This window comes from Sinocyclocheilus rhinocerous, unplaced genomic scaffold (genome assembly GCF_001515625.1).
Source record: "Sinocyclocheilus rhinocerous isolate Xijiao unplaced genomic scaffold, SAMN03320098_v1.1 scaffold1342, whole genome shotgun sequence".
NCBI classification, from domain to species: domain Eukaryota; kingdom Metazoa; phylum Chordata; class Actinopteri; order Cypriniformes; family Cyprinidae; genus Sinocyclocheilus; species Sinocyclocheilus rhinocerous.
Genome location: NW_015640094.1, coordinates 900,863 through 912,887, shown reverse-complemented (window position 1 = coordinate 912,887; position 12,025 = coordinate 900,863). Strand labels below are relative to the sequence as shown.

Below are 12,025 nucleotides of genomic sequence, written 5' to 3'. Positions count from 1 at the left end.
CTGGCTCCGTCAGGCTCCTTCGTCCCTTCGGCTCCTCCTCAGAACTCTGTCGCTCCGGCTCCACCGCTGCCTTTCAGATCCACGCCTCCGCATCAGTCGCCGGCGCCATATGCTCCGCCTTGGCCCTCCGGATCCTCCCCGTCGCCCTGGCTCATCGGCTCTCCGTCTCCGCCTCGGGCTCCTCCGCCACCTGCTCCGCCGCCGTTGATCGGCCCCCTGGAGTCGTCAGTCTTTCCTCCTCCATGGCTCCTCCCTCCGTTGGCTCCACCGTGGGCCGCCATCATGGCTGTGGCCTGGGTCCTGCTTGGCTCCTCCTGCTCCAAGTCTACGGCGCGAGGAAACAGATGGGGGCGATATGTCAGGGTTATGGACCTGTTTTGTTGTGTTTTCCCTCCCCATGTGCTCCCCGTGACCTAGTTTTCCCGTGTGTTTGATTGTTCATTGCTCCATGTGTCTTGTCTATTACCCCATGCATTTAAGTTCCAGTCTGTGCAGTCTGTCTTGGTCCGGTATTGAATGTGAACGTCTTGTGCTACGTGTGTTCCTGTCTGCCCTGTGTACCCCGTGTTGGAAGGATTCGAGACTGTGTTTACTGTGAATTCTCCTCGTTCCTCGCTCCTCACAGTAGCTGAGGCGTGACACATGTAAATTACTCTGAAATTACTCTGCTCTCACTAATAAATTACTGTAAAGCAGCTCTTCTGAATGATTTTCGTTAGATAAGCTGCGAATTTACTCTTGACAAAGACATGCCTATAAAGTCACTCTATATGCATATTCACAAAATATGCGTCACTCAACTTTAAATTAAAAGTTTAAGCCTGGCCGAGAGCCTTTAGAAATTAAATGTCAGTATGTTCTGATTAGTATGGTTTTGGAGATTTGGAGAGCATTTTTGCTCATATCCCTGAATTTTAAACCATAGTTGGGACCCTGTATGCAACATCTCATTTTTGAGGTAAAAACACTCGTGTAATTTTCTTTTTCGGCGCTGCCATCCTGTTCACATGTGCTAGTCACTATAAATACTCAAAGCTCAGTATTCTGTGTCTGCATTCGTCAACAAGATATTATCGGAATAGTTTCTGTCAATTCTGTCATCATTTATTTACCCTCATGTTGTTCCAAACAGTGTGACTTTCTTTTTTCTTTTTCTTTTGTGGAGCACTAAAAGAAATGTTTTGAAGAACGTTCATGCAGCTTTATTATATAGGAGTAATATAACTCCTATATAACCCCAAAATGAAAACTTGCTGAAGATTTACTCACCCACAGGCCATCCAAGATTATTACAGGTATTAGAAATGTAGCATTACATCACTTGCTCACCAATGGATCCTCTGCAGTGAATGGGTGCCGTCAGAATGAGAGTCCAAACAGCTGATAAAGACATCACAATAATCCACAAATAATCCACACCACTCCAGTCCATCACTTAATGTCTTATGAAGAGAAAAGCCATGTGTTTGTAAGAAACAAATCCATCAAGATGTTTTTAACGAGTCGCCTATACATTCACTGATTCACAAGTTGCCGCGTCTGAACCAAGGGAGAAATATGCACAGATCAAGTACCATTTACAAGCTCTAAACAAATATGTTAGTAGATTTTGATTTGAAAGGACAACAGGGGATGGAGTTTTTCACTAGAGGAAGTGTTATTATGCATTATGTACTGGTATTTTGGCCAGAAATTAAAGTTAAAATGCCTTATTGATAGATTTATTTCTTACAAACACATTGCTTTTTACTTTACACAAGACATTAATTGATGGACTGGAGTGGTGCGGATTACTTGTGGATTACTGTGATGTTTTTATCAGCTGTTTGGACTCTAATTCTGACGGCACCCATTCACTGCAGAGGATCCATTGGTGAGCAAGAGATGTAATGCTACATTTTTCCAAATCTGTTCTGATGCAGAAACAAAATCATCTACATCTTGGATGGCCTGAGGGTGAATATGTTTTCTGCACATTTTAATTTTTGGGTGAACTATGCCCTTAAAGTCTTCTGAAACTTTTTTTAAGGAAGGTTAAGTCATTGTACAGTAACTTTAATATGAAATTGGCACAAGTTGCCATCAACAATGTACGACCTTCACATCAACCTTTTCATTTTTGAATGAACTGTGCCTATTAAGCATGGTAATTTGATGTAAAATTCATTGGAATAAGGAAGGCACAATACACACATCGTCTTAAGCCTTGTTAACCCAGAAAACTTTTTTTAATTAATCAGTGCATGCATAATTAATGGGTATTTAATGCCTACTAGGCTAAATGTTTTTCCAGTGTCGTGGCTGCTCATTATTTTAGGACATCTTCCCATTTTCATCAGTTCTGTCAGGACCACTATCGTCAAAGATGATTGACAATTAGCATACAGTTTGGATTGGCGGTATGGCTCTGTTCTGGGCAAGAACTCCCTGTGCATCCATGCAGCCTAGCATGACAAACAGAACAGAACCAACATAAATGTATTGCAGATATAGTTAAAAGTTCAATAATTTTATGTACACATTTTAGAATTAGTCTGATTCAAAGAAGAATCAGAAGGCTGAATCCTGACTGACAGAGGAGGAGCTGGGGATGGAGGAGGGTAATTAGCTATTGAGCAATGCAAAAACTGCTGATACTACTGAGGGACCTTATATATGAATGCTTAGATAGGTGTCGTATTCCTATAGGTAGATGGGGATCAGCTGAAAGTCAGCTGATGCGAGCTTGACTAAAGTGACCTGCCAGAACTAACGCTACGCTTGATTTTTAAGGTGTTTTTTGACTGCTGGAGTGTCGTGTCTGACTACAGTTGTCCAGGTGGACTCGATGTGTGTGTGGTTTTGTGTGTTGGTGTCTAGCTGTATGTTGATGTGATTAATGAGTGTGGAAAATGCAGGGCACGTGGTGTCATAACAGCAGTTAGAAAATCCCCATATGCCGTATGGAACTGAGGGACAGCGGCAAACTGTACTCATACTTGAATGTTTTATAAAGAGAAGCTGAAGACAAGAAAAGGGCAGGAGCGAGATATAGGAGAGAATACTAAACAGAGGCTCCTTTTTAAGCTGGATTCCATTTAAATCGAAATAGAAGGAAACAAAAAAAGAAAAAATAAGATCTTGTAAGATGTGGAACCGTAAGGAAGTAGTTCAAAGAGGTAAAATGGATTAGTCACTGCTTTTATGAAAGAAATTGTGTCTTTTCTTGTTTCGCTTTTGATGATACGCTCTTGCAAGTGTTTTTATATTCTTATTAAAATTCAGCTCCTTGTCTTCGTTTCTGCATCACTAATACAAGAGAGAGCATCTGATTTTACTTTGAGTTATTTTTGTGCATTAGGATATGAAGATGTTGACAGGCGGAAATTGAAATGTTCTTTCTATCACAGTTTTTTTTTTTTTTATAAAGGTCAAGAAGTCATCATAAAAGTCAGTGAATTGTAACTGCTGGAAAAAGTCTATAATGCCTTCTATAATGCATTATTTTTAGTGGATTGAAAGAAAACTGCTATGAATGACAGGTCATTTTGTACATTCATAATTGTTATAAATTTGTAATTATATTGTCACTGTTAATTTTGGTGTTGTTAATGTAGAAACTATATGTAAATTTTATAATTAAACAATACATTTTATTTTAATATTTTTATTTTATCAATAATCATTATATATTTTTAATCACTTATCATGGTTGTTTCCAGTGTTATTAATGTAAAACTATATGCTTTAATAAATATTATAATTAAATAGAAAATGTAATATTTTAATTTTACTACATCATATTATTGAAATATTTTTATTTAGTAAATAAAATAAATTTATTAAGAATTGTTATATAGGTTTAAATTATATGATGAGTTATATTCAGTGTTATTAATGTAAAAGCTATATGCTGTAATAGTAAATATCATTATTATGTTATTATGGTGTTATTAATGTAAAAATGATATGCTTTAATAGTAAATATTATAATTAATACATTTTATTTTAATAATTTAAATACTTTTTAAATCGTTAGTTATTTTCAGTGCTATTAATGTAAAATGTATGCTTTAATAAAAAAATTTTTTTAATATATTTATTTAAATAAATACAATTCATAATTTATTAATAATCACTATTATCATGCTATTATATTAATGTAAGAATTGTATCCTTTAAATAATTCTTAAAGATAAATAATAATTAAAATATTGTATTTTATTTTCATAAATAAAATAAATATTAATTTTATTTAATTCAACAGCACATTCTTGGGGATTCCAGCTTTAAATGGGGGCTCAAACCCTCCTGGTTTTAATAGTTAAGGTTCAGATTTGTTAAGAAATATAATATTGTAAAAGCATGAATACAGAACTTCTCCTCACTGTTTGTTTGCAAGGCTGGTGACATTCTTGTGAACGTGTCATTCATGATTTTTCCATAGCGATTTTTCTTTCTGAAATGAAAGTTGGGTGTTAAGTTCATGGCGTTTTTGGCGTTTTTGCTCCTGAAGTGGGGTCAAATGAAGGTGTCATCTTTATCCACCATGCCTCTTGATCGGCCCTCACCTCCAGTCATATCTCTGCCTGTAGTCTGTGCTATTTATAGTCATGAATGATGCAGACATTAAAAACGTAAACCTTCATTGAAAAGACTCTTGAGACTCTAAGTCCTTGGGAATATAAGCTGTAAACTGTAAGGTCCCATCGACCTGTTCTGCTCAGACTGTGAACTACAAATGAAGCATTGAAATTTCACTTTGGGGAAGCTACTATGATTTGTGCGATCGTTCTATGCAGTAGTTTTATAAATAGCATTGCCTGCTCACTATTTTTAAGTCCCAGTGGTGCTTTTCGCTCTAAACTGGCGCATGCTGTCACTTGACATTGCAGATCACTGCATTCATGCTGCATCCCTCCTGTTCTCTATGCAGTCTAAGACTTTTCTCTGTGTTTTACCACAGGTTGAATTAAGGCTGGACAGTGGTGATGTCACTGCAAAGTAAGTTGAATCTTTTAAGAATGTTTTCACTTTTTTTTTTTTCTTCATTTATTTTCTTAAATTGACCTTTTTTGTTATACGGGACATGCTATACAGATGCAAAGTGGCATATAGATACAATAAAATCCAAACGTCTGAGACCAGTTTTGCAATTTAATGTGGATTCATATTAATACAAATTAATAAATGATATTACCAGCATAAAAAAATGAAGTGAATAAAATTTGCATAAATCTCAATGTCACAGTATTTCATTCTTTCCTCCTTTATTTTTTAATAAGAGCAACACATGAGCTGCATGTAAAAACATTGATTTCACAAGGTCAGTGTCACTAGTTTGCTTATTAGTGACTTAAAAATAGTAAAGAATTTAAGAATTTACTTAATATAATATAAACATCAATGTTTTATAGTTTGTTTAATGTTGTAATTTAATTTAATGTGTGTATGTATAGCAGATATACACACACACACACACACACACTCACACACACACACATTAAATTAAAACAATTTGATTAAACAAATAATACGTGAGTGAATAATAATAATAACAATGTTATTATTGTTATTGTTATTATTTTTTATTATTATTAACAGTTTATGCAGCCTTTAATTGCATATTTTAATATTATATTTGATAATTATATCAAAATTTCAAGTATTTATATTATAATGACATAATAATATTGATAATATATTTGATAATTATATCAAAATTACAAGCATTATATATAATTTATTTTATATATATATATATATATATATATATATATTACCAGTTAGTGTTATCTTTATTATGTATAATATATTTGTATATTTATAATATATATTATGTATAACACCACTAATTCTGAGTTGTAAGCTATATATATATATATATATATATACACACGCATACATATATATATAGAGAGAGAGAGAGACGCATGCATACACACACACACACACACACACACACACACACAGAGTATATATACATTAAATGTAATATATCTAATATATGAATTAATAAGATATATAATTACATTGAATAGAAAATATTCTATAGAAAGATATTCTTTCTATTCTGTAGAAAATCTATGATGCTAACATCCCACAAATTTTAATTAGCGAATTATTTTCTATGAAAGCACATCTGCCGACTCTATTTGAAACGAAGCTCTAAGCCTTTGTCAAATATTTACTAATATCCCTGCTCATCTCCTGCAGTGAGTGAGGCAGAGGGGGCTGTGAAGGTGGAGGAGTGGCAGCAGACGTTTTACGCCCCAGACTCAGGCATTCAGTCAGGAGCCACCACCATTCGAGATGAGGACGAGTCTGAGTGCTGTAAGAAGTACAGCCTCAGTGCCAGCGCTGGCGAGAGCGCCACAGGTAATGCGTGCTCTCCAAAGGTCTCCATTCGCCTCTCCGGAACATTTTGATGAATTATATGACCCGAGGACCTCCGAAATTTCACGTTAGAGTCAGTGGCATTGAGCCCTTCCGCGAGGGCTGTGTCGTTTCACTGGACTTGTGCAACATTCAGAATGTGTTTTTTTTTTTGTTTTTTTGGGGATTTTGCTTTCTTAGACATTAAAAGTGCACAGTCTATGTAAGGATATGTATTAAAGGGATAGTCACCCAAAAATGAAAATTTGTTGTTAATTTGTTCACCCTCAGGCCTTCCAAGATATAGGTGACTTTCTTTCTGCTATAGAACAGTATAGACGTTTTTTAGTTGAAACTGTGGTCCTTGGTGATTCGTAAAATTTAAGTTAGCAGCTACCAGCACTTTGAGAGTCAAAAAAGCATATACAGGCAACACAAAATGAATACCTGTGGCTCCTGATGATATATTGAGGTCTTATGAAGCGAAACGATCAGTCTGTGAAGAAACTGAACATTATTTACAACAGTATCACCTGTAATCCAGAGCCTCGGGCAAACGGTCTGGAGTGATGTCCGGTTCTTTTTGGTGAACTAGTTGAACCAGTGAAGCATGTGAAACAGTTCGCGGCACAGATCTACAAGTGACTTGATCAAAACTCACTTTCAGACGCCTGACAGTCACTCTTGACTCGAAATGAGCCAACATACCAGTGTATATGATCCTATGATTCTTGTTTTTTTGCGCTCCAGTTCCTCCAAGTCACTGAACTGAGGAAACGGTTCCGGTTTGTTCACTTTATGTGCTTTAGACATGTAAAACATCCACTTCTCACATCATTATTGGTTGCTTTAATAATATAATTGCGTATACGTGATGTCATTGCGTGATTACTTAAACAAACTATTGAATTGAACAAGTTCATAGAAGTGAAGTGTCCGAAAGAAGCAGTTTGCGAAAAAAAAAGTATTTCCCCATTTGCCTGTGTGGCTCTGGATTACAGGTAATAATGTTGTGAATAATGTTCAGTTTCTTTCTTCATAAGACCTCAATATATATCGTCAGGAGCCACGGGTTTTAATTTGGTGTTCCCTGATATGCTTTTTTTTTTATTCTTAAAAACCAATAGCCGTTGAATTACATTATATGAATCATTAAGATCCACGGTTACAGCTAAAAATCTTCTCCACCTACATCTTTGATGGTCTGATGGTGAGTAAACTAACAGCAAATTTTCATTTTTGGGTGAACTATCCCTTTATTGCTTTATCTCTACAAGATGCATATTAAATGTACCTGTGGTTTTCTCATTATTCTTTGTTGTCATGGTGCATGTTGTCACTTGTAAATATCTGGGGATTTTAAAATAGATTCTTCACCATGGCAGCACATGTGCTTGCATAGTTTGGAAGAAAGCTGCAAATTTATTGTCCTCCCAGAGCCAGTGACATTTAGAAACTCATCCAAACACTTAGTTCAGTAGGTTCACTTTTTATGGTTTGAACATTATTGCTATCACAACAGAATCTCCGAAGACCCCTTTCTGACGCTCGCGATGCTTCCAGCATGGATTGCACTTTATTCGGAGAGTCACAGGCGCGCTCCCATTATTCCCACCTCTGGTTCTCTGGTGTCAATCTATTCTGTTATTAGATGTGCCCTGAACCACGTCTTTACTGCATCACTCTGCAAAATGTAGTGTGATGCAGCGTGGGTTATAAAACGATGGCATCCGAAATCTAATTGGTCAAGACACGTTTGAGCTCCTATAGATGGTAAAATAGCCTACAAGTGCACACCTGTGACTGCACATTGATTCGATATTACTTCACCAAGTCTACATATCAGCAATATTAGGTACAGTCAGTTATTGTTAGAAGAAGCAATTATTAATGATAATAATATATTAATTGGTGGAAGAAGTGATAAATGTAATATTTTCATAAAAATAATAGCATTATTATTTATTATTATTATTATTATTTTACTACTTTTACTATATTACTACGTGAAGCTGAAGTGTGATACAGAAAGTCCCAAAAAGTGTAGCACTGGCTTGGAAACATCACTTTCATAATAATAATAATAATAAATTGGTGGGAGAAGTGATTAATGTAATATTTTTAATACAATTATTTTTATTATGTTATTATTATGTGAAGCTAGAGCATATTTCTGAGCTACACTGTTACACTTTTTAGGACTTTTTGTCATAAAAATAGCACACTACACATTTAATATATTTTACAAATATTTTTTATGTTTATTTGTCGTTAATTATTAACCATTTTGTCTGTTTACAGTTTTCTGCTACCTTTTCATAGCGAATCAGTAAGTTACTTAAAGTGATTTAAAAAAAAATAAAAATACAAACTCCTCATAACAGCCATGTTGCCATTATTTATATAGCACTTTATACAGTAGAGATTGCTTCACAGTGTTAAATAGGAAAGTAAAAGAATCAGTGATGCAGACATTATTATAAAGATTCGTTTTATTAAACAGTTTCAGTTTGCCTCAGATATAAAGCAGCTCTGCAGATAGTACGTGTCCCATTCAGTTCAGTTCAAGTTGTTTCTCAATAGTATCAGTGCTGTCGAATCAGTAATAAGTGTTAAAATGATTGTAATGCATCACCTTGAGGGGCTTGTTGGTTTAATACGCCTCTTTCTTCACCTGTGCTCAGATATCGAGGCTCAGTACAGTCTAACTCGAGCTCAGCGAGTGCGTGCGGCCATGTTCCCCGAGACGCTGGTGGAGGGAGAGATGGTGCTCACCGCGCAGAGCAATCCAGACCAGCCCACCAATGTGCAGAGACTGGCCGAGCCCTCGCAGCTCCTCAAAACAGCCATCGTTCATCTCATCAACTATCAGGATGACGCTGAGCTGGCCACTCGCGCCGTACCAGAGCTCACCAAACTGCTGGCCGACGAGGACCAGGTACAATGACAGATGGGGAAATGAAAATATACTTACAATTATCCCATTGAGCCAAATACCTAAGACCAGGAACCATGATAAAACAGTACAGTTTTGCAAAAAGCTTCAGCTTTTGTTCTGTTGGTATTCCACTTGAGCTGATATCTTAAAGGATCTGGAGTAAAAGTACAGACGTTTTGAATTACTAGCTGTCATTCTCAAAGAATTAAATGGGGAGTGCATGTGATAATATGAGATGAATCTTTCCATAATCTTTCCAAATAATCTCACAGGATGAGCTAGAAATGTAGAAGGAGAAAGAGGGAATACAGTGAAATAAAGGACTGAAATGTGCTACGATATGATGTGAAAACCAACTTTAGGATATGATCTATTTTCCAAGTTAAATTACTGGCTGCCGAGAGCGTGCAACCATTGAAAGTCTAAAAACATTTAGAAACCATATTTCTCCATTTTTCTATTCATACCGTGTGAATAATTTTGCATATTTTTGCATATTAACACTTTACAGTTTCTTATTTCGAGAACACATTTTCCAATTTTATATACATTGAGCAATTTTGATACTGTGATGAGTCACCAGTCGTGGAATTTGGTTCCTTAAAGGAATAGTTCACCCAAAAAGGATTATTTGCTGAACATTTACTCACCCCCAGGCCATCCAAGATGTAGATGAGTTTGTTTCTTGGAGAGATTTGGAGAAATGGAGCATTACATCACTTACTCACCAATTGATCCTCTGGAGTGAATGGGTGCCGTCAGAATGAGAGTCCAAACAGCTGATAAAAACATCACAGTAATCCACAAGTAATCCACACCACACCAGTCCATCAATTCACATCTTTTGAAGCAAATGTATGTAAGAAACAAATCCATCATTATGACATTTTTTTTTTAATTCAAACTGTTGCTTCCGGCTAAAATATGAGTCCTCTATCCATAATATTTCTTTCTCGACTCTTATTCCAACGGCACCCATTCACTGCTGAGCAAGTGATGTATTGCTAAATTTCTCCAAATCTGTTCCCAAAAAGAAACAAACTCATTTACATAATGGATGGCCTGAAGCTAAGTACTGTACATTTTCAGCAAATTTAAAATTTTAGGTGAACTATTCCTTTAAATAAACTGCATATGATTAGACGGATACATCCAAATACCAGACTTGCTGCACATAAAAGTTTTTTTTGACATGCAAGATTTTCTTTTACCATTGCAGGTGGTGGTAAACAAGGCAGCACTGATTGTGAACCAGCTTACGCGGAAGGAGGCGTCTCGCCGTGTGCTCATGCAGTCTCCTCAGATGGTGTCGGCTGTGGTGAGGGCCATGCAGAACACCGGAGACCTGGAGACGGCGCGCTGCGCTGCCAGCGTCCTGCACAGCCTCTCCCACCAGCGCGAGGGCCTGCTAGCCATCTTCAAATCGGGCGGCATCCCTGCACTAGTGCGCATGCTCGGGTCAGTGTATGCCTGAGGAGTTTGTGCATAGCGTTTTACTTCTGTAATGTGATAAATTTCCATGCCAGCCAGAATATAAGAAAAAATTTTTGATCGGCATGTGGGTGTTACATACCAAAATGTCTCTCATAAAGTGTCATGGTTATTATCATTAACTAAAACTAAAACTATAAAATAAAACATTACTTAATAAAACGTTACTTTAAAAAAAATATAAAATAAAATCTATAATAAAAAAAATAATTAAAAAAAATAAACGTCAACTGAAATTTAACAAAAACTTATTTTTTTTCAGCTAGTTGGGAAGGCATAATTTTATTTTAGTTAAAACTAAAACTGAAATAAAAACTAAATATACATAAATGTAAAAAAAACTGAAATTGTAACTAAATTTAAAATAAAAGAATGAAAAAAAAATGTGACAAGCATATTGTCACGCTTATGTGCTGGAATGAAGACAGAAGAGCGTACGTCGAAGATAATCTTAATTCTTTTTAATAAATCCACAGGGAAAGATGAAAGGAATATCCACACACAAAGGGTAACCACATGCAATAACCGACAACTCAGAGAACTAAAGGAAGGGGATTTATACAAACGGAAGAGGAACTAATGACTAATTAACAAGACACAGGTGAAAGGCGGTTAACTAATAAAGACACAACAGGGACAGGAACAGGAACAGGAACGACCAAATATGGGCACATGAGTGAGAAAAACACAACCAAAGTCCAATCCTGTGACACATGAGGGTGAGCTGAGTATGGCGCGGCGAAAGTGCCAAAGCGAAGAGGAGAGGGCTCCAGTCCCCGATTCCAGTCCAGAGCGCCCTCCAGTGCCCGCTCCTCGAAAGCGCCCTCAAGTGTCTGCTCCTCCAGAGCGCCATCCTCTTCCCGTGTTCAGCCCAGAGGGGGCTCCCGATCCAGAGTTTAGACCTGAATGCCCGGAGGCTCACTCCACCTCGGCTCCTAGCTCCCTCTCCTCCACCGTCACCCGTCGATCCACCTGCTCCACCGGGCTCCCTCGTCCCGGCTCTCTGTCTCCGCCTCGGGCTCCTCCGCCACCTGCTCCGCCGTCGTTGGTCAGCCCCCTGGAGTCGTCGGCCATTCCTCCTCCATGGCTCCTCTCACCGTCGGCTCCACCGTGGGTCGACATTATGGCTGTGGCCTGGGTCCAGCTGGGCTCCTCCTGCTCCATGCCCCTCCTGTCTCCTCCCTGGCTCCTCCCTCCTTCGTCGCCTCCCTGGTCTCTGTCTGCCGGCCCCCTCCTGGGTGC

The 12,025-nt window shown here is 37.4% G+C and overlaps 1 protein-coding gene across 2 annotated transcripts in view; it reads left to right on the top strand.

Annotated features, from left to right (window-relative positions):
* Nucleotides 1-4,927: 4,927 nt before the first annotated feature.
* The window catches only part of jupb (junction plakoglobin b), a 37,167-nt gene continuing 30,069 nt past the window's right edge, over nt 4,928-12,025 (top strand). For both annotated transcript variants that reach the window (XM_016568533.1, XM_016568532.1), the window contains exons 1-4: nt 4,928-4,983; nt 6,196-6,357; nt 9,039-9,292; nt 10,512-10,750. In XM_016568533.1, the coding sequence (XP_016424019.1) occupies nt 4,971-4,983; nt 6,196-6,357; nt 9,039-9,292; nt 10,512-10,750 (668 nt within the window). In that variant the 5' untranslated portion in view covers nt 4,928-4,970. The remainder of the gene's footprint in view (nt 4,984-6,195; nt 6,358-9,038; nt 9,293-10,511; nt 10,751-12,025) is intronic.